Here is a 22,629-nt window from a genome sequence, read left to right as displayed (position 1 = left end):
ATTATGTTTTTATGACATACTATTCAAGAAATGCATTTGTTGTTTTTCATTACTTGACTGTGATTTAACCTTCCATCTACAAGGAAAAGTATTTCTTGATTACCGTATTTCTCACTCCTTAAGACTCACCTGACCATAAGACGCACCTAGGTTTAGAGGAGGAAAACAAGGAAAAAATATTCTGAACCAAATGGTGTACTAATATATTTATTAAAATATAGCAGAATAATATTTCAACCATGTAAAGTCAACAGCGGTATTAAGAACCATCATCACTGTCATTAACAAATGAGGAGAGACTTTAAGGTTCAAGCACTCTTCTAGTTTTCTGGAAACCCCAAGAACTCCTCATCGCTAGTGTCAGAATTTTTGAAGCTCAGTTGCTCAGAATCACTTTGCAGGAGCATGTACCTATCACGCGACATAACCTGTCCAAAGCTACCAGGGGACAAAGCACGTTTGGACCAATGCTCCCTGAAGTTATATCACCAGTCTAGTCCCATCTCTATTTGTAATGCCACAAAGCCCTTCATCTCGTCTTTTAGATAGATAGATAGATACTTTATTAATCCCAAAGGGAAATTTGTGGGTTTCCACTTTGAAAAACGAGAATGCGGTGCAAGCACAGCCTGCGATTCAAAAAATTGCTCTGCATACCTGTTTGTCTTGTCTGACAGAAGGTGAAAGGCAGCCTTAACAAAGAACAGCCTGAAGTAGTAAAGCAGCTGGTAATCTGTCGAGTCCAACAGTAAGCCTTGCTGTCTTGTGAAGTCCGGTAGCCAGTTTGGCTGCCACAGATCAATGTCTGGGTATTCTTCCCATACAAACCTTGCCATAGGTGCATCGGCGGCGCGAATGCGATCAGCTGGGATGGCATCAGCTGGTGTCCGAGTTCCTCACTCTCATCCTCGATCTCCTGATCACTCTCAACGAAATCAGATTCTAAAAAATCGGAGTACAACTCCGCGATAATGCACAAAACATCGTCTGCTGAGTATTTTGCTTTCTGCGCTTGCTTTGCTCCCTTGTGAGATGTCGATGTCATCTTGCCTTTGTTTACAACTCACACACACACAAGGATTAGATGCCGAGTCAATGAGTCTAACATTCCTCTAAGCAGAGAGGGAATGCCTGTAATGTAACGCTGAGTTTTGTTGCCATTAACAGCTGATTGTCGCCCTCTACCGCCTTCCATCCTTCTTTTGAGGGGGAGAAAAGTGCGTCTTATAGAGCGAAAAATATGGTCATTTATTTAAATTTTCCTCTATATTTCTCCTTTAATTTCTTAGTTTAGCAAATTTTATTACCAAGATGAATGGCAGGTTTTTGTTTAATAATATACTATTATGCTAATAACTCCAAACATACATAGTTTCTATATAGCCACATTTTATTTTGATCATCATTTCAAGGAGCTGTACAGGTACAGTATAAATTATATTTTTATGTTGTAATTAGTGAGTGACCCCAATATCTCGCCACACTGGATCCAAAAACAAATGAGTGCATAGATGGTATTGTTTTATATATTCAAGATAGGAATGATTATATAAAAAAAAACCTGCTGCTGTCATAATCATGACTGTCTAGTGAGATGGCATAGCCACTTACTCAACTCCATAAATAGTACCAAGCATTCACTCTTTCTGTTCACACTTTGGTCTTTTCTGTCATTGTGCCTATTATTTTGCCAACATCTTTTAGAAGAGGTGTATTTTAAACATCATCTACACAAAAGTGATATTTTTATGTGATTTTTTTTTTTTTTTTAAGAGGTGGCTGATAATTTTTTTTATTCTCATGTTTTCATGGATAAAGGGCACAACAGAGTTTCTGAAAGAATGGGACCCAATGGTGAACAACATGTCGCATATTTCACATATCAAGTCATTTACTTGCATTCTCACAACATGCAAAACAAATTTATTTTTTGCTAAAATAATGTAAATAATAACTAAGGAAAATGAAAGTTAAGTCTACAAGCAGGAAGCCCCTTTACGTGGGGTTGCGGTTTTGAAATAAAGACAGAAATCTTGACCAAGGAATGAAGGAAGAGGCAGGTCTGTTCAGTTATACTGTCCAATTGTTACACAATCTGACTAAAGCATATTTTATGTTTTTACCTTTTATTTAATATTTGTATAGTTTTCATTTAAATGTTTTTTTTTTTAATTTTGCCATTTGTCATTTCTGTAACCAGCATCTGCTGTGGCATTGTAGCATATGCTGTACTATTCGTGCATGTTTCTAGACTAATGAGACTAGCATCAAATACTACTCATTATAACTTAAGGTGTAAAGAAAATTATTTAATTGAAATACAGTATATAATAATTAACTAAATAAAATGTATATATTAGTGAGCTCTTAATTAGTTTTCATATAATGATGGTAGAACTTAACTCACAGTACTTTTTTCTGTATATTTTAAAGTTTGGAGGCATGTTTGTAATATATTACAACAGGGGTTCACAACCTTTTCTAGAAAATGTTTGATTTAAGTTTACTATGTTTGCACCCCCTATAAAAGTAACATTATATTTGAAGATAAGTCAAATTTCTCATTTTTGAACCACAAATTGAATCACATACAGTACTGCATCTGAACTAATTGAACTAAAAAATATACAACTAAGTGCATCAGATTTAAATATAAATTGAGCAATTTACCTTTTATATATCTCAATAATCTTATAAAAGTGTCCCTAGTGAAGCACAACTGATTATTGTGGGTTGGGGTATCTTGCAAAGCATCAAGCCCCAGAAGAAGATGACACACGATCAACAATCAAAGGGTTTGGGGGATTGGAGACTCCCGTGAAGCAGTGGGTGCAGACGAGCCTTGTCCTCTGGTAACAAATGCACTGCTGTATAAAAACATGCACTGCACAAATAAAATTGTTGTGCTACTGCTAGGACCTCCATCTGGAGCGATGGGCGGAGTGTAAGCAGCAGGTGTTCCATCCAGTTCAGTCATCCTCTGGTAAAAATGTCAATCAAACTTTGAAGTCCGTGACATTTCACCATCAGGGCTTGCACAAAAATCAATACCTCACCTCATCCTTCTCCGCGGATTATTGCAAGGTCCAAATTCCAGTCTCTTAAAAAATGTTATTTGCCTTTACAAATGCTCTGCTCTCGGCAAAGAACCTGCAAGAACACACATTTATGCTTCTTATTCACAGATGACAATTGCTCGCACAATGCTAGATTCTTTTTATACTCTTGAACAGAAGCACTAATTAACATGTGATGGCACATCGCAAGGCTCAAATTGCACTATGATACAGTAGAATAATGCACCTCACTCAATTTTGGTGAATTGTGTTGCAGCCTTCCTTTGTTGTACCCCATGACATGCCTATATATGCAAATGATAGATATTTTCAACAAGAGCAATGCTCAGTTTATTTTCTATTTTAATATTTTTGTAGTTTCACAACAGCATATTTTTTTAATAGTTTGTTTACCATATTTTTTAAGGTGATGGATCGTCCTGGTAATTATGTGGAGCCTACAATTATCACTGGTCTGTCTCACAATGCACCGATTGTCCATACAGAAACATTTGTTCCTATACTGTATGTTCTCAAATTTAAGGTAAGGGTCTGTTTTTAACTTTTCAAAACACACAGTTTCTAAAGGTTTTTTGTGACCATTATGCATTAAAATGAATGTAATGAACAATCCTGATTTTTTTTTTTGCATATCAGTTTGTTTTTTGTTGAATAAACAATAAAGTAAAATGTGTTTTGTGTGTTTGACACTTGAAACTAAGTTAATGTAATTTTTCAACTTTTTTTATGTTCTCTTATATATATTATATTATATTATATACCTTACAATTGAAAGATGGTATATTTGATTATATAGTACTATTCAAAAGCCACAAGTCAACCAAGAAAGTTGTTTATAAAATTAGATATTATGACAGAATTTATTTACTAGTTAAAATGCTATGTACATCAGAATAAATACAAACAAGCAGTAATACAATAAAAAAAAATTCTAGAATATCTTATGTTTCCAGAACATATTAATATCTTCTGACATGACTACAACAAAACAGGTTTGGTTCATAATCTTCTTCTTAACACTACAGCTATTTAATGTATTTGTTAATTTCCATTAGCAGCACTACTGATTTCAGTTACTGAGGAAGTGATTAGCCAGACAAGTTGAACCAGTGGTGTAGTTGAATATTCAAAATGATGTATTCAGTGGCAATCACAATTACTGATGGGTCTCATAAAATGTAATCAAAGCCATCTGTATTCTGCTAAGTAGTACTTACAGGTTACTTCCTTAAGAGGCAGCATCTGGTAGAATCATCTGGCAGTAAAGTACATTCTTCAACTTTACAAATCTATTCTTCAAATAAATTGTATCATCGTATGTGTGGCTGCTAAGAAACTTTTCCTGTGTAAAGACAGCAAGCAAAAAAGATTTCAGTATGCAAAACGCCATAAAGTATGGCTTGATAAGCCATTTAAAGGTAAAGGTATTTGTTTCATGGTCAAGCAAATACTGGTGTGGCAGCAGGAATGTAACCATTTTATCACGAAACTGCCAACCAGCAATGTGGAGCTCCTGACAATTACATGCAGACCATTTTTTACTCCCCTTGGGAGTTCAGTTCAGTCATTGTCATAGCTGGATATGTTCCACCTTAAGCAGAAACTGTCACCGCCTAGGCAGAACTGTAGGAAACACTCTGTCACCACCAGAATTATACCCTGGATGCTGACATCATTGTGGTTGTTGTTTTTAGAAAGGCTAGCCTCAAAAAAGATAATGCAAACATTTATCAGCACATTACTTTACATGTTCTACCCTAAGGAACAGGACACAGGATCACTGCTACACTCTGTTCAAAGAGGCTGAGCACAGAGTGTGCCTCTGTTGGGCAAATCTAACCATGCCGCCATCTTTCATATGCTCAGATATAAATGGAAGTTAAAACAATAATCTCCAGTCACACGTGAGGTTGTGTGTTGGGCTGACCAAATGACGCAGTTCTGATGACAACATCAACATGTTTATGGAAACTGTGACTTGCTACTTTGGATATCTCATAAATAAAATAGCACCAAAAGTCATCATCAGGACTTACCCAAAGTAAAAAACCACTGGTGGGTAAAACAATTTGTGTGCACTAAACACATGTGCTACTGCATACAACTTGGGGCTTAGATCTGGGTATATGGACGATTATAAAGCCACCTTTTACAGTCTGAGAGATGTGAAAGCCAATCAACAATGATATGATGAGTAGAGAATTTAAGTAGTTCAATCCTAGGCGCATGTGGCAAGGTCTGCAGACAATAACACAGACTATAAAGCAACTGCTCCCACCATGTTGAGTTCTGACATCTCTCTGTCAAAGTAACTAAATAATTTCTACACATGCTTTTATGTGAATGCTCCTAATGCCAGCCAGTGGTTCAACACATCTGTGATTCGGAGAACAACTCAGTGAGGAAACAGTGCTCACGTTGTCACAACATGATGTAAGGAGAGAATTCAGGAGAGTAAACAACAGGAAGGCAGCAGGTCTAGATTGGCATTTCAGGATGTGATCTCAGCTGATCGGCATGTACTAGTATTCATGGTAATATTTTATTTCTTCATAATCCAGTCTGCTTTACCAATATGCTTTAAAAGATCTTCTATTGTCCCTGTACCTAAGAAAGCAAGTACAACCTGTATAAATGACCAGTGTCCCCTCACACTCATGCCTATAGCAATGATGTCTTTCAAGAGGCTAATCAAAAATCACATATGCCATTCTCTGCCAAAAGAACTGGATCAATTACAGTTCTCATATCACTACAGCAGCTCCACAGAGGATGCCATCACTTTGATCATTAGTACATTACTGGTCCCCCTGGAAAGAGAATTATGTGTGAATGCTATTAATAGACTATACTGTAGTTCTGCATTTAACACAATAATTCCATTTTACCTCATCCCCTAAGTTCAGGGACCTATGTCTGAGTGTTTCATTGTGCAGCTGGATTTTTACTTGGTTTAAGTGGATGGCCACACCTTATCCCTCATTTTCAACACAGGCGGTCCACAGAGCAGTATTCTGAGTACTCACTTTACAAATATGACATGGTTGCACGTGACACTAACATCATTGTCAAGTTTATTGATGCCAGAGCTGTGGTAGGCTTTATATCTAACAACAATGAGCAGACTTACCTGGGTGAAATGGAGAGGCTGTCACGCTGGTTGTCAGGACAATGATCAATTCCTAAATGCGAGCAAGAGAAAGGAACTGATTTTTTGACTTTACAAGGAAACAGCAGAGGCACTTCCACTTTTTCAGTATTAACAGCACTCTGGTGGAGATGATGAACAGTTTCAGATACCACAGTGTCCACATCACAGAGATCCTAATCTTGTCCAGAGACACTGACAACTTGGTAAAGAAGATACAGCCATGTTTACGACCTCAGATGCCTCAGGGATTTTCAACCTGCTCTCCCAATTACTAAGGAAGTTATACACATCCACCATTAAAAGAATCCCCACTGGAAGTATTACTGCTGGGTTTGGTAACAGCATGCAGCAAGACTGCAAGTGTTGTCAACTGAAGGCATCCCTGTGTGCACTCCTTGACCTCCAGGACATACAGGTGCTGGTCATAAAATTAGAATATCATGGCAAAGTTGATTTATTTCAGTAATTCCATTCAAAAAGTGAAACTTGTATATTAGATTCATTCATTACACACAGACTGATGTATTTGAAATGTTTATTTCTTTTAATTTTGATGATTATAACTGACAACTAATGAAAGTCCCAAATTCAGTATCTTGGAAAATTAGAATATCAATAAAGACCAATGCAAAAAAAGGATTTTTAGAAATGTTGGCCAACTGAAAGGTATGAACATGAAAAGTATGAGCATGTACAACACTCAATATTTAGTTGGGGCTCCTTTGGCCTGGATTACTGCAGCAATGTGGCGTGGCATGTAGTCGATCAGTCTGTGGCACTGCTCAGGTGTTATGAGAGCCCATGTTGCTCTTATAGTGGCCTTCAGCTCTTCTGAATTATTGGGTCTGGCGTATTGTATCTTCCTCTTCACAATACCCCATATATTTTCTATGGGGTTAAGGTCAGGTGAGTTTGCTGGCCAATCAAGAACAGGGATACCATGGTCCTTAAACCAGGTACTGGTAGCTTTGACACTGTGTGCAGGTGCCAGGTCCTGTTGGAAAATGAAATCTGCATCTCCATAAAGTTCATCAGCAGCAGGAAGCATGAAGTGCTCTAAAACTTCCTGGTAGATGGCTGCGTTGACCTTGGATCTCAGAAAGCACAATGGACCGACACCAGCAGATGATATGGCACCCCAAACCAACACTGACTGAAACTTTACACTGGACCTCAACCAACGTGGATTCTGTGCCTCTCCTCTCTTCCTCCAGACTCTGGGACCTTGATTTCCAAAGGAAATGCAAAATTTACTTTCATCAGGGAACATAACTTTGGACCACTCGGCAGCAGTCCAATCCTTTTTGTCTTTAGCCCAGGCGAGACGCTTCTGACGCTGTCTCTTGTTCAAGAGTGGCTTGACACAAGGAATGCGACAGCTGAAACCCATGTCTTGCATACGTTGTGCGTGGTGGTTCTTGAAGCACTGACTCCAGCAGCAGTCCACTTCTTGTGAATCTCCCCCACAGTTTTGAATGGGTTTTGTTTCACAATCCTGAACAGGGTAAGGTTATCCTTATTGCTTGTACACTTTTTTCTACCACATCTTGTCCTTCCCTTCACCTCTCTATTAATGTGCTTGGACACAGAGCTCTGTGAACAGCCAGCCTCTTTAGCAATGACCTTTTGTGTCTTGCCCTCCTTGTGCAAGGTGTCAATGGTCATGTTTTGGACAACTGTCAAGTCAGCAGTCTTCCCCATGATTGTGTAGCCTACAGAACTAGACTGAGAGACCATTTAAAGGCTTTTGCAGGTGTTTTGAGTTAATTAGCTGATTAGAGTGTGGCACCAGGTGTCTTCAATAGTGAACCTTTTCACAATATTCTAATTTTCCGAGATACTGAATTTGGGTCTTTCATTAGTTGTCAGTTATAATCATCAAAATTAAAAGAAATAAACATTTGAAATACATCAGTCTGTGTGTAATGAATGAATCTAATATACAAGTTTCACTTTTTGAATGGAATTACTGAAATAAATCAACTTTGTCATGATATTCTAATTTTATGACCAGCACCTGTATATACCAAGCTATGCTGAACAAGGGCAAAGAAAATTATCAAAGATACCAGCCATCCCAACAATGGCTTCTGTTCTGTGCTGTAGTCAGGGAAGCACTACCGCCACCAAAAGTCCAGTTCAGAGAGACTGTGGAATAGCTCTTTTTCCACAGACCCATTTGCATCTTGAAAAAGGAAAGTAAATCTACACGATACCCTATTGTTAAACCTCTTACATTAGGTCATTTAAGTTCTTAAGTTAACTGTTATTATTTATTGCATATTTAAAAATCTGTTAATGATTTTTTATGTTTATCAAGTTATGTATTATTGTGATTGTCCTTTTATATTCTTAAAGACACACACATTGGAGTTGAGCAACTAAGCATTTTATTACATATTGTACTGTGTGTATAATTTGTATGTGACAAGTTTGATTTTATGTGATTTTGCAAAGTGTTATAGGAGCAGTGACCCCAAGTTTGAAATTTTGTACATTTTTGTTTAACAAAGATGCCACTTCAATGTGTCAGAAGAAATTATGTGAGAAATACAATGTTACTTTTCTGCAACCTTCTGTGAAGCATGGTGTAGACAGTGACATGATCTGTAGGTGCTAGGTGCCAATGTAATCATTGTAAATGTAGACATCTGCAATGGAGTTGTTTCATGGAAAGTAGTTTAAATGAGATCACTAGTGAAAGTATTTTGGATACTATAGCAACACAAGTAGCAAATGAATGTACAACAATGTCAATTGTCACTTTTTTTTTTTACTGAAGTCTTCTGTCAACATATGTCATTGGTTTAATTCTCATCTCCAGTATTTCTTCGGTGTCTGCATGAGTTTTTCTCCAAGAATTGTGTTTTTCTTTCTTCATATGACATCCTAAAAGACATGCATTTTAAATCCGTTAGTGATTCTGCACTGACCTGTGTATATCTAAGATGGCCCTGCCTTGTCCCTGTTGCTACTATGATAGGCTCTGGTCTCCTGTAACCCTTTGGATTAAGGGTGGTTTGAGAACATTACATTAAGACTTAGATGATTTCTTTCCTCCAGCTGGGTAGTTTAATTTCTTGTATTTAACATATTATTAATGTGGTTTTTAAGTGACCAAATTGTCAAATTTGATTTCTTTCTTGTCCAAGGCCTCTAGAACACCCCTCTCATGTCTTTTCCTATCCTCATTTCCTTTGACAGTGCCTATCTGCTTGCGCAAAAGTCTACTTAGATAATTTAGGAAATTGGGGCTCTTTATCATCCTTTGACAGCAGTGTCTGTACTTTAATTAAATTTTATAGAGCTGTGTCCTAGCTGATTAGAATTTAATGTTTGGGTTTTTTTTAATATAGATGATAAACTTGCTGTAAAATTGTAGAAGATTAAGAGGAAAATGTTTTTCTTGCAGTCCGAGTGTGAAGCATTTGCTTGGAACAATGAGGTCAAGCAAGGATTGTCCAGTAGCATATTTACTAAAGATATGGGAAGAGTGTTCCGCTGGCTGGGGTAAGATTTACTTTTACTGTTGTTTTCGATAAGGATTGCTGTGAATGTTTATGTTTATTTATTATTGTAAAATCAACACAAATAAACGAAGTCCTAATTTAGCAATTGAAACCTCTGTCGAACTTAATTATCACACCTTTATTGGTTGTGCAAGTACAGTAACTTGAATGTTGTGTTCAGGTGTTGCTCTTAATGTTCTTCAAAACATTTCCATTTATAGCATTACTCTGTATTTAATGTACTGTAGAACCATGTAGCCTTTGGTTTAAAATTAACATCTTACTGTTTTAACTAGTGGACACTTCTTAGTGTTGATGATGTGGAAGTCAGGTGAAAGATCATTTTGTTATCTTTAAAACAGTTTTGACTGTTCTAGCAGAACATAACTAGTCTGCAGATGTCAATTTGAGATGTAAAATTCTCAAAACCTCTATTGTAGTTACTGTGCTGCTGGTAATTTTAGGTGTGTTAGTGCTGTTTCATTGCTGAAAATTCTATTCTCCATCACTAGGCAGTTAGACAGTGCCAGAGGTGTTTGTGTTTCTATGTATGTATGTATCTCTGTCAAACCTGCAAAAAAGACATTCTAGTAACATTTCCATTTGCAGACTTTGAAGGGGGTCCCGCACTCCAAAGTGGTTTACATCTGCATTTGCAATCTGTAGACTTCAACTCCACCAATCTTGTTTAGAAGAAGATCCATCCATTCATCCATTATCCAACCCGCAGTATCCTAACTACAGGGTCACGAGGTTCTGCTGGAGCCAATCCCAGCCAACACAGGGTGCAAGGCAGCAAACAAACCCCGGACAGAGTGCCAGCCCACCACTGGGCACACACACACACCCCAAGCACACACTAGGGACAATTTAGAATCACCAATGATCTAACCTGCATGTCTGTGGACTGTGGGAGGAAACCCATGCAGACACGGGGTTGAACATGGAAACTTCACGCAGGGAGGATCGGGTAAGCAAACCCGGGTCTTCTAATTGCGAGGCATTAGAAAAAAAAATAGACTTCAACATAAACCTGACAAAAACCCAAAGAAATACTTGAGTGAATGACATAAATAAAAAAAATCATAAACATCTAATAATAAGAATATATACATAAAATTCACATTTTTATGTTGTTGACAGTGCCTCGTCATGCTTTGCATTGTGTTCTGCATGCAGACTTCACAGTACAGTATAAACAAAGGCCTACTCCAAGTTTCCCTAAAACTATGCGCCATCAAACTACACTAAGCACCGCTTGCCTCTTGATAGCATAAAGTTTGCGTCAAAGCCATAAGGGGTCAGCTGTAATGTCTTGACTATGTTGAAGCCTATGGTTTCAGCAAGTCTCCAGCACATCCAAGCACATTTTCCCTGCCTACTCTATAGGGAAAATTTAAGTGGAAAACTGGCTTTACTTCCAGTACTGAAAATCTCAAAATGCAGTTACTGTACCATCTTAATATTTTGATTTTTTGATATTTTTTCAGTACTGGTATACCGCGCAGGCCTACTTCTGATACAGCTGATTAACTGACGGCATTATAACCAAGGCCTACTGTCTTAGAAAATTTCCCAGGTGAAGCCAGGTAATAGCTAGTGTGTGTATATGTATTTATTTATATATCACACATGTGTGTTAACTTGTTATAGATATCTGCAATTTAATTGTTTAACATAACACCTAAATGCCTTAATTAATCCAGTTAATTTAACTGCACATCAAATGTTGTCAGTGAAGCAGCATCAAATCTATTTGTAGTAGTAATATCTTGTACAAGTAACTGCCTTATATGTGTAGTTTGCCATTGCCATACTGAGATGTCCAATTTATGCTCAGAGATTGTATTCTCTGTTTGTATAAAATGAAAGTTATTAATGAAAAAGGGGATCCCTTGAACCGAACATTCATCCATCCATCCATTTATTTTCTGCAGCCTTGCTAGGTCTGTGTTGCAGGGGCAGCCGTCTAAGCAAAAATGCCCAAATATATGTTAATGAAACAAGTATGCTTTTATTCAAGAATAAAACTTAATAACAAAAAATTCAAGTGACAACAAGATACCAAGAAGACATGATTCGCCAGCGTTTGTGTGTCTACTTATAGCCTTTCAACGATATCTTTTACAAGTTGCAAAACTTTACACTGGCTGTTACAGACTGAAATCAAAGGCTTATTCTTTTTGAGCATATACACCGTCAGCATGGTACTGCCAGATCTAAACACTAGCGTGGCAAATTGCTCCTGTACTAAAGTGACTTTAGCCACGGGTGGAAGTCCTATATTACTTATGGTGCCAAGCAGAGTTGCATTGCGATGCAGCAGTCTCTTAGCCAGCGAAAGCACTGTGAAGGAGCTGATTATTGTTACAGTTCTGCCTTTGTCCAGTCTGATAGCGGTCACTTGACATTGTATCTTTGATTTCCAGTACAGCAAATAGTTCTGAGCAGGCATGAACCACAGTATCAACTGTAGTCATCGCTGCTCTTGTGAAAGGAAAAGAGATAAACGGCATCAACTCAGAGAAAGAGAGAGGCAAGTTTGTTGTACTATATGAACATCACTGAGAGAATTAAACTGAATAATAATAATAATTAAAAAAAAAAGCAGTAACTTTTACAAGTAGCCAAAATTTACACCGGGTGTTACAGACTCAAATTATATGTATGTTTTTATTATAGTAATAATAATAGCAGCTCACTACTCAAAACGCTGAGTGCTGGGACCAGCAACCTTTTGGTTATAAGGCAACAGTTCTTACCTCTGCGCCATCTAAGAATATGTATCAACTTTCTGCTGATTGACATTTGAACTTGGGTTTGTAACTCATTGACAGCAACATGTAAATTGAATATTTTTAGTTTTTTTTTTACTTTGGTTATATTCTTTAAATTGAATAAAAGCGCACATGTTTGTTTGATATTTGGACTAAAGCCTTCACACATTATACACTTCACGTCATTATTGGTATAACATGGAAAAAGTTTCTTTCTTGCACTTCTTGTATTTCTTTTCATCCTACACTTACCCAGATCTTTGTAGTCACGGAACACAAATGAAATGCATGTATTTCAAATAATGATATACCGTATTTACCCTGTATAACTCCAGGCACCTCACACGCAGATAAGGAGCCTTGAGCTTTGTGAACTTTATGCCCGGGGGAAGGTGGGGATGGGATAGCAGGTTTCTTGGTGCTTGCTGCTTGTGGTGATCGACACATTTACTAAACAAAACACTCTGATGGAGAGGTGTGAAGCTTTTGAAGGTGGGCCAGGATTGCAAGCTTTTACATGGGCTTCAGGGATTCTAATGTTAAAGATTTGCTCTTGCTGTTGGCTCTCCTCTCTTTCTCTCAGATGGGGGATGATTTCTGGTTTTGTTAAGTTTGACTTAATTGAGTGTAGTGTTATTTTTTCGTTATACAAGTTAGACTTGATCGTATGGAATTTCTTTTTTCAAATAAAATTAAAAAAAAATAAAAAAGAAATTCATTAGACACTGATAATGATATTACATTGCATTACATTTAGAATTTTAACAAATGAGGTCTTGAACTTGAACATTTAGTGAAAATTAGACATTATCCACAGAGATTTTTTATAGGCTTCAGGAATTCTAGTGTTAAAGATGGCATTATTGACAACCAATCAAAGTCCTAGATTTATTTGCATTGTGATGTGGCCTAAAATAAAAAAGGTAATTTGAGCTGTTGATTAATTAGTGTTTCACTGCTTATTCAATTGTTTTATTACACAAAATGTTTCAATACACTAACTGGAATTATTTAATATGCCTAGGGAAGTGGTATATAAAATATATATAAACTGCTCAAAAAAATTAAAGGAACACTTTGAAAACACATCAAATCTCAATGGGAAAAAGAAATCCTCCTGGATATCTATACTGATATAGACTGGGTAATGCGTTAGGAACGAAAGGATGCCACATCGTTTGATGGAAATGAAAATGATCAACCTACAGAGCCCTGAATTCAAAGACGCCCCAAAAATCAGAGTGAAAAAATTATATGGCAGGCTAGTCCATTTTGCCAAAATTTAATTGCAGAAACTCAAAATTGTACGCAGCACTTTGTATGGCCCCTGTGTTCTTGTATACATGCCTGACAACATCGGTGCATGCTTCTAATGAGATGACAGATGGTGTTGTGGGGGATCTCCTCCCAGATCTGGACCAGGGCATCACTGAGCTCCTGGACAGTCTGAGGTGCAACCTGGTGGCATTGGATGGACCAAAACATAATGTCCCAGAGGTGTTCTATTGGATTTAGGTCAGGAAAGTGTGGTGGCCAGTCAATGGTATCAATTCCTTCATCCTCCAGGAACTGCCTGCATACTCTCACCACATGAGGCCAGGAATTGTCGTGCACCAGGAGCCACTGTACCAGCATAGGGTCTGACAATGGGTCCAAGGATTTCATCCTGATACCTAATGGCAGCCAAGGTGCCTTTGTCAAGCCTGTAGCGGTCTGTGTGACCCTCCATGGATATGCCTCCCCAGACAATCATTAACCCACCACCAAACTGCTCATGCTGAATGATGTTACAGGCAGCATAATATTCTTCACGGCTTCTCCTGACCCTTTCACGTCTTTCAAATATACTCAGGGTGAACCTGCTCTCATCTGTGAAAAGCACAGGACACCAGTGGTGGACCTGCCAATTCTGGTATTCTATGGCAAATGCCAATTGAGCTCCCCGGTGCTGTGCAGTGAGCACAGGGCGCAGTAGAGGACATTTGGGCCCTCAGGCAACCCTCATGAAGTCTGTTTCTGATTATTTGGTCAGAGACATTCACACCAGTGGCCTGCTGGAGGTCATTTTGTAGGGCTCTGGCAGTGCTCATCCTGTTCCTCCTTGCCCAAAGGAGCAGATACTGGTCCTGCTGATAAGTTATGGACCTTCTATGGCCCTCTCCAGCTCTCCTAGAGTAACTGCTTGTCTCCTAGAATCTCCTCCATGCCCTTGAGACTGTGCAGGGAGACACAGCAAACCTTCTGGCAATGACGCGTATTGATGTGCCATCCTGGAGAAGTTGGACTACCTGTGCGACTGTAGCCAAATGCAAAACTAGTGAAGAAACAGTCAGAAAAGATGAGGAGGGAAAAATGTCAGTGGCCTCCGCCTGTTAAACCATTCCTGTTTTGGGGGTCATCTCATTGTTGCCCCTCTAGTGCATCTGTTGTTAATTTCATTAACACCACAGCAGCTGAAACTGATTAACAACCCCCTCTGCTACTTAACTGACCAGATTAATATCCCATAAGTTTCATTGACTTTATCCTATACTCTGATTAAAAAGTGTCCCTTTAATTCTTTTGAGCAGTATATGTATATGTGAAAGGAAAAAGAAAAAGGTTTAGTGGCAGCCACCCAGACACTTGAAATAGGCTGCCATAAATGAAGGTTGTGGTTTAATAATATTCAGACTTAAGTCCTAAAAAGGAACAAACAGACAGGCAAACATGGCGGCTTTAAAGTCAGGCAGGGGAAGTGATGTCCTTGGGGTCGGTACCAAAAGTGACATCATCAATTCCAAACGAAATTTCCCGTGGTTGTTCTGCCGATGATAAAGAGAAAGGATCAGTGCACCCTGGTCTGGTGTGGAATTACCTTCATTTGAACCCTTTAGCTGCCTCCTATGCACATGTGTGTGACAATATATACAGTAAATATAGATAGATATACCATACTTTATTTGTTTACCTTTTCAGTAAGTAAATAAATAAATAAATATTATAACAAAGTACAACCAGAACCATAAAACACACACCAACATTGCTAAAATGATGGAAAACGTCTGACTTGGCTAAGGATAAACTCGGCAGTCAGAGCCATAGTGAGACATTATAAAGATGTATTTCCATTGGTATTAAAGAGTCCCAGTAGTGTTTCTTGTTGCCTAAAAGTTCTTAATAGTTGCTTGTCAGACAGAGGATTTGCAACATTGTTCATAATGGCAGTAAGTTTTGTTTTCATTCTGTCCTTTGAGAGTGTTGTGTGCAAGTAATTACATGTAGAGTATTTATCTTGTGGACTGACTGTGTAAGGCTGGAGTCAAACTTAAAACCTAATTAGTGAAATAAAGAGTTCATAAAATTGGTAGATGATCTTGATACAGCAGTCTTTATTTTTCTTGAATGTAATATAATTAACCCTGAAATAAAGGCATAATGTATTGCATTTTAACAGAAGCCTTTTCACCATGTCTTATCTTGTATACAGTTTATATTATTGTTTACATATGAATGTATCTGAATAGGCTTTCTAAAAACATAGTCTTCATTTTTGATGTCCATTTTTTAAATATTTAATACATACGTTTATTTTTTATTTTTATTTTCAGACCAAAAGGATCAGATTGTGGTATTGTCAATGTCAACATTCCAACAAGTGGCGCTGAAATAGGTGGAGCATTTGGTACGTCTACTTACACTCTGTGTTAGAAGTGTGGGATAGTTGCCTCATAGTATCCTCCTCAAAAAACTCTGAATTATTTGATTATGCTTTATTATATTAAAAGAAATGGGATCACAGGAATCACACTCATTAAGCGAGTCACTTGTGTACATAGCTTATCAGAAGTTATACAGTGAATTTAGAAAGTATACAGACCTTTTCAATTTTTTCACATTTTGCTATGTAACCTTGTTCTAAAATCATTTAAATTCTTCCCCTCTCCCAGACAACATTCAATTCTCCAGAATGACAAAGTGAAAACAGGATGTCACCGCACTTTACAAGAGTTTTCTGTCTTGTCTGGTTGGGGAGAATGCTTTCTATGGGGCAGCTGAAAAAAAATTCTAAGTTTTTAATTTGCTCATCGTGTATTTCCTGTAGGGTCACTCTTTTTGCAGTATGACTTCATTGTTGTGTGCCTAACTGAGGTTGTCATAAATATGGTAACTAACCCAATTAATTAGAAGGCACTCACGACTAAGAAAAAGGTTTGTTTGTGACTATTAGCTATAGCAATTTCCATTGGCTTGGAGACAATCAAAAGAGCATACTGTTGCAGTAATAATTTCTCATGCCTACATCTTCATTCCTGTATAAAATCTTATCTGCAATGCCTCAGCAAATTTATTTGTAAGATTTGAATGTTTACAGATGAAGCTCTCTAATTTCTTAATGTCTGTGAAAGCCATTGTAATGGCATCACAATGTTATCTTTAAAATTTGATTATTTACTAGAAAATGGTTGTGTTTTATGCCCACCAGGTGACAGCTGGAACACAGATATCAGCTGACATCTTTTCTATCATGAAATAGCTCACTGTATTATGTAAATAAGGCGATCATTGGCTGTTTTCCTGCTTGTTATGTGTACATAAAATAATAATATATTTAGACATCCTTAGTTATTCATAAACACAAATGTCAGTCAGTCAGTCATTGTCTAACCCTCTTTGTTCTGAACAGGGTTGAGGGGTTTGCTGGACCTATCCCAACTAGCATACAGTTGTGCTTGAAAGTTTGTGAACCCTTTAGAATTTTCTAAATTTCTGCACAAATATGACCTAAAACATCATCAGATTTTCACTCAATTCCTAAAAGTAGATAAAGAGAAACCAGTTAAATAAATGAGACAAAAATATTACACTTGGTCATTTATTTATTAAGGAAAATGTTTGAATATTACATACATTATAATATAATATATACACAGTGGTACCTCGGTATACATCCGCTTTGGAAAAAGTGCAACTTGGTGTACGTCCTGTTTGGACACGAAAAATTTTCCATCATGCTGTGGGGCTGTGCGGCTAGTTCAGGGACTGGGGCCCTTGTTAAAGTCGAGGTTCGGATGAATTCAACCCAATATCAACAAATTCTTCAGGATAATGTCAGCATCAGTCACAAAGTTAAAGTTACACAGGGGTTGGATATTCCAACAAGGCAATGACCCAAAACACAGTTTGAAAGCTACAAAGGCATTCATGCAGAGGGAGAAGAAGTACAATGTGTGTATATATTTATATGCACTTAAGTAGTGCTTACCTGCCAATATCAATTAATTGAATTAAATTGTGAGAATATATTTGTTTTTGTTAGACATTATGTTGAAAAGCACTTTTTAAAATTAAGGTTTGTTTCAGATAAGTACATTACAGAAGAAATTTAAACAGTATGACAGGTTATAATTATGAGTTTTATTTTCTTGAATGCCGTATGTATTATGGATAAATACTGGTATTTTCTGTATATATTTTATTAGTGTCAAAAGTATGTATTTTAAGGGATTTTTATTTATTTTAGTATTTTTATGGCCATTGAACAATAAGCCTTCAGAATTTCATTTTTATTCATTTAAAACGAACCAGTAACACCAGTGATCTATAGTTTAATTACAATAATAACAATTATTTTAAAATATAAGGCAAGATCTAGTAACCCGATATCCATGGTCAGTATTGTCCATAAAAAAACGTGATCATACTTTTTTTTTTTTTTTTTGTATCTTAGATGTCACATCTTTCAGGCCTTGAAGAATGTTATATTTTTCCAAAACTTTGTATTTCTAACACAAAAGTCTGGTTTATCTTAGAATGTACTATGCTTTTTCTTCCTGTGTCTTCCAGAAACATATTTAAGCAGTGGGTTAATCACTGCACATACATATTCATCCTGCCAATTAAGAAGAAACACTGATGGAGCTCTTGCAGCATTACCAATATTATTGTATGCAAAACTCAATTTTCTCAAAACAACAGATTAAACCAACATGAAACTATACATTTACGTTAATGCTCCTTGCTCTCCTTTTTTAATGAAAATAAACTGCAATTGTAGTAATTTTTTAATTTACTGTTTTCTTTTCAGGTGGAGAAAAGCACACTGGTGGAGGCAGAGAATCGGGCAGCGATTCCTGGAAACTTTATATGAGAAGATCTACTTGGTAAGGCAATGTTTAGTCTCTTGTGTTATTTATATTATGGTGTATTTGTCTAGCCCTGCTCATTTATGTTTTCATCAATAATGTAGACAGTGTTCATGCATAGTGGGTTTATAGTAATGTGACACAGTTGTGTTTCTGAGTTAGAAAGTGAAAAAGACACATTTAACCAGTTGTCTAAAGTAACATTGTAAAGGAAAATATTTAGTGTATTTACCTTTGAATGAATCCAATATATAATTACTGATTTCAGTTTTGTAGAGTTGTTTAGTTCATTGTGAAATGTAATTTCCACAGAATCAGCTTCATTTTATGCAATACTGACTTTTAAATTACTCTGTTCTTTATGATAAATTAATGTTGTAATTTATTTTTTTCAGCACTATCAACTACAGCAAGGATCTGCCTTTAGCCCAAGGAATTAAATTTGAATGAAAAAAATCAAGAAGAATTTCCCAGCAGATTTAGCACTTTCTAATGTATTTTTGCAAAAAAAAAAAGCTGATGAATTTTTCATAATCAAAATACTGTCCACATATGTTACATAATGCATAAAAATGCATTTAAATAAAAAAAACTAATATTTCAGAATGCTGGCCAACTACCACATTTCCACGGTAGTTATTTCATAACTCATGCTAATTTTGCACTACCAGTCACACATACAAAATTTTTTTTTTTTTACACAATTAATTACCTCTTATATGAGCAAACAGTAGCTACTAAAAGTTATTGATTTCCTTTGACATTTTCTGTAGCATCATAATATGGTTGCTTGTCTCCAGAAAATCAATGTGATGTTTCAATATAACAGTATTCATATAAAATATACAAAATGTTTTTCCCCTTTATTTTGTTCAATTTATAAAATATCATGATGCTTTCTTTAAAATCTTTTTATTTGTACAACGTACATATGTTTGGTAGTTGCATTAAATACAAATTTATACCAGTACAGTGCTTGGAATTCTGTTCATGGTCATTAATGTTTAGCTTTTAAAAAATGTACCTACCTTTTCATAAGGGTTGGAAGTGTTCAGAACTGACTGCATTTACCATAGCAGTAGTGGCGTTAGAAATCTAAAAGTGGGTGGTCTTTTACTAAATAGGGTGGACACTATTCTGGACCTGCACTCAAATTATAGCATGAATATGTGTGTAAAAGTGAAGCCAACACAGAGAAAAGGGTATAGCTGCAGTGGTTCAATCTGTTCTGGTATTTTCTTTGTTAAACCAACAGTTCTTTCCTTTATTGTACCCTGGTGAGCATACCTTATACTGTACACCCTGCATTTAGTTCTGTTTTGATTTGCCCTTGTCAGCAATAAGAGCAAGATAATTGCCAGAGATTCTCTACTTTTTTATTTTTCATAATAATAATGTGGCAGTTGACTCCAGTAAAGCATATATACCAGAACTCAGTAAAGTAGATGTCTTGTTGGGTTTAACGTCTATAGCAAACAACAAATTTGTTCTCAGATTTGTCAGGTACGTTTACCAGATGTTTTGAGATAAAGATGTTATAGTCACTAATCATGGTGTTTGGAGAGGCGTGACGTGGTGCATGTTGTTTAGTAAGAAGCTTGTAGCACTCTGTACATGTGACAATAATGACACTAAACATTTATAAAGTTGTATTTCTTGGTATGAAGTATGTGTAAGCTGGGCTTGCATTTGGGTATCATACCTGACAATGAATTAGAATAATAAAAAACAAATTGCCTTTCTCCAGATCATCATCATTAACTTCCTTATGACCATGAAACAGTATGTCCTGATTGGCACAAAACTGTGGAGGAATATTTCGGACAAAATGAAATAAATAAATAAATGCGTAAATAAATAAAAGTACTGTGAAATGTGAGCATAAATAAATAAATGTATCATGAAATGAAGCCTTAATAAATAAATGTATCGTGAAATGATAGCATAAATAAATAAATGTGTCACGAAATATGTTTTTCGTTGCTTATTTATTTATTTCATTTTGTCTGTAACATTCCTGCAAACCGTCGTGAAATACGGCTTGAAATAAAACTGTCACCTTCACTCGTCAAAGTTGAGAGGGTGGGCTCTAACACGCCATCTAGTTTCTGATTGGTGAATCGACAGCACAAGAATGAATTAGAAAAATGCTTACTACTGCCGATGAAATGGATTCTGCCGAAGATACTACGTATTTCAGAAAGAGAATTGAAGATTTATCGGAAGAAATGACAATGTTGGCGGCCCTTTTAGACTCCGATATAGATTAAACTATTTTTGAAATTATCAAAGAACAGGTGGAACGGACTCTACTACACTCCAGTTCAGGTGACTCAGTTCCCTGCTCTGGACGTCCATCCTTTGACATTCCAGCTGAGTCAATAAATATTAGTTCGAGCTGCTTTGAGCATTCCATGTCAAAGTACCTAAACTAATACAGCCGTTGCAGTTTACCGTATATCAAACTGGCTCATTCGCCTTGTGATTGTCTTCTCCGATACACCATATAGATCTGCAATCTGTCGTACTTTTAAACCGCATAACAGAAGGTGTTCTATTGACTCAGCTGGAATGTCAAAGGATGGACGTCCAGAGCAGGGAACTGAGTCACCTGAACTGGAGTGTAGTAGAGTCCGTTCCACCTGTTCTTCGATAATTTCAAAAATAGTTTAATCTATATCGGAGTCTAAAAGGGCCGCCAACATTGTCATTTCTTCCGATAAATCTTCAATTCTCTCTGAAATACGTAATATCTTCGGCAGAATCCATTTCATCGGCAGTAGTAAGCATTTTTCTAATTCATTCTTGTGCTATCGATTCACCAATCAGTAACTAGAGGGCGTGTTAGAGCCCACCCTCTCAACTTTGACGAGTGAAAGTGACAGTTTTATTTCAAGCCGTATTTCATGACGGTTTGCAGGAATGTTACGGACAAAATGAAATAAATAAATAAGCAACGAAAAACATATTTCGTGACACATTTATTTATTTATGCTCTCATTTCATGACATATTTATTTATTAAGGCTCTCATTTCATGACACATTTGTTTATTTATGCTCACATTTCACAGTACTTTTATTTATTTACGCATTTATTTATTTATTTCATTTTGTCCGAAATATTCCTCCATACAAAACTACATACTGTATTGTCTAGAATATTATTTCTGAGTTAACAAGTCTATCAAGGCTACTCATATATGCTTAAGAACTATTCCATGGCTATTGCTCTGACAGGTTTGATAAGCCGTATATTTGTTGATGATAATCATGTGCTGCTTGCAGTGCTGGTGCCGTTCACTGGTTTTGCCTCAGATGTTTTCAATCTGCCTAACTCACTATAGTAAGTAATCCATCAATAATGACATATTTCCATTACATGGCATTTTTGATACTTAATAAACTGCTTATAACTCTCTGAAAAGTGGTACAAGTAAACATTCTCAACATGGGTTTTGTAGCCAGCTTAGTCAGTGATGATAAATCAGTGTTTTTTCCAAATCATGAGTCTGGCATGTGAAGACAGGTGTGTACCCTTTTGGTTAATTTTGTTTGCTGTTTCTTGTGGTTGTATTGTAATGGAGTGGTGCAGTGTAGGAGTTTTATTTAATAACTATGTCAAGTGCTTTGATTGGACAAAACTGCATCTAGAAGGAGATCTGTTAATGAACAGACTGAGAGGGAGGAAGTGCCTAGCAATCACAGATATTCAAGTGACCTAACTAATTATATTGGTTTATTTCTAATTAAATTCAATGAAAACAAACTTGTCAGAGATATCAGAGGTTGCAGTGCCAGGGTGTGCTTAACACTCGGGTATCAAGTAATCCCCTAATGGTTTGTAAAAGTGAGATGGACTCAGCGACAAGTGAGAGACAAATAGGTCTTTTTATAAAAGGAGCAAGAAGGATATGCAGCTTATTGTGCAAATATTGCAAAGTCAATAAAGTAAACAGATCTAAAAATAATTCAGAATGTTTAAATTCAAA

The 22,629-nt window shown here is 36.6% G+C and overlaps 1 protein-coding gene across 1 annotated transcript in view; it reads left to right on the top strand.

Moving 5' to 3' along the window:
• aldh7a1 (aldehyde dehydrogenase 7 family, member A1) overlaps nucleotides 1-19,614 on the top strand; it is a 56,581-nt gene extending 36,967 nt beyond the window's left edge. Inside the window, exons 14-18 of the mRNA XM_039759026.1 lie at nucleotides 3,484-3,600; nucleotides 9,641-9,738; nucleotides 16,105-16,178; nucleotides 18,582-18,657; nucleotides 19,035-19,614. Of these exons, the coding sequence (XP_039614960.1) occupies nucleotides 3,484-3,600; nucleotides 9,641-9,738; nucleotides 16,105-16,178; nucleotides 18,582-18,657; nucleotides 19,035-19,089 (420 nt within the window). The 3' untranslated portion in view covers nucleotides 19,090-19,614. The remainder of the gene's footprint in view (nucleotides 1-3,483; nucleotides 3,601-9,640; nucleotides 9,739-16,104; nucleotides 16,179-18,581; nucleotides 18,658-19,034) is intronic.
• Nucleotides 19,615-22,629: the final 3,015 nt, after the last annotated feature.

This window comes from Polypterus senegalus, chromosome 7 (genome assembly GCF_016835505.1).
Source record: "Polypterus senegalus isolate Bchr_013 chromosome 7, ASM1683550v1, whole genome shotgun sequence".
NCBI classification, from domain to species: Eukaryota; Metazoa; Chordata; class Cladistia; order Polypteriformes; family Polypteridae; genus Polypterus; species Polypterus senegalus.
This window is presented reverse-complemented; position numbering and strand designations above follow the sequence as displayed.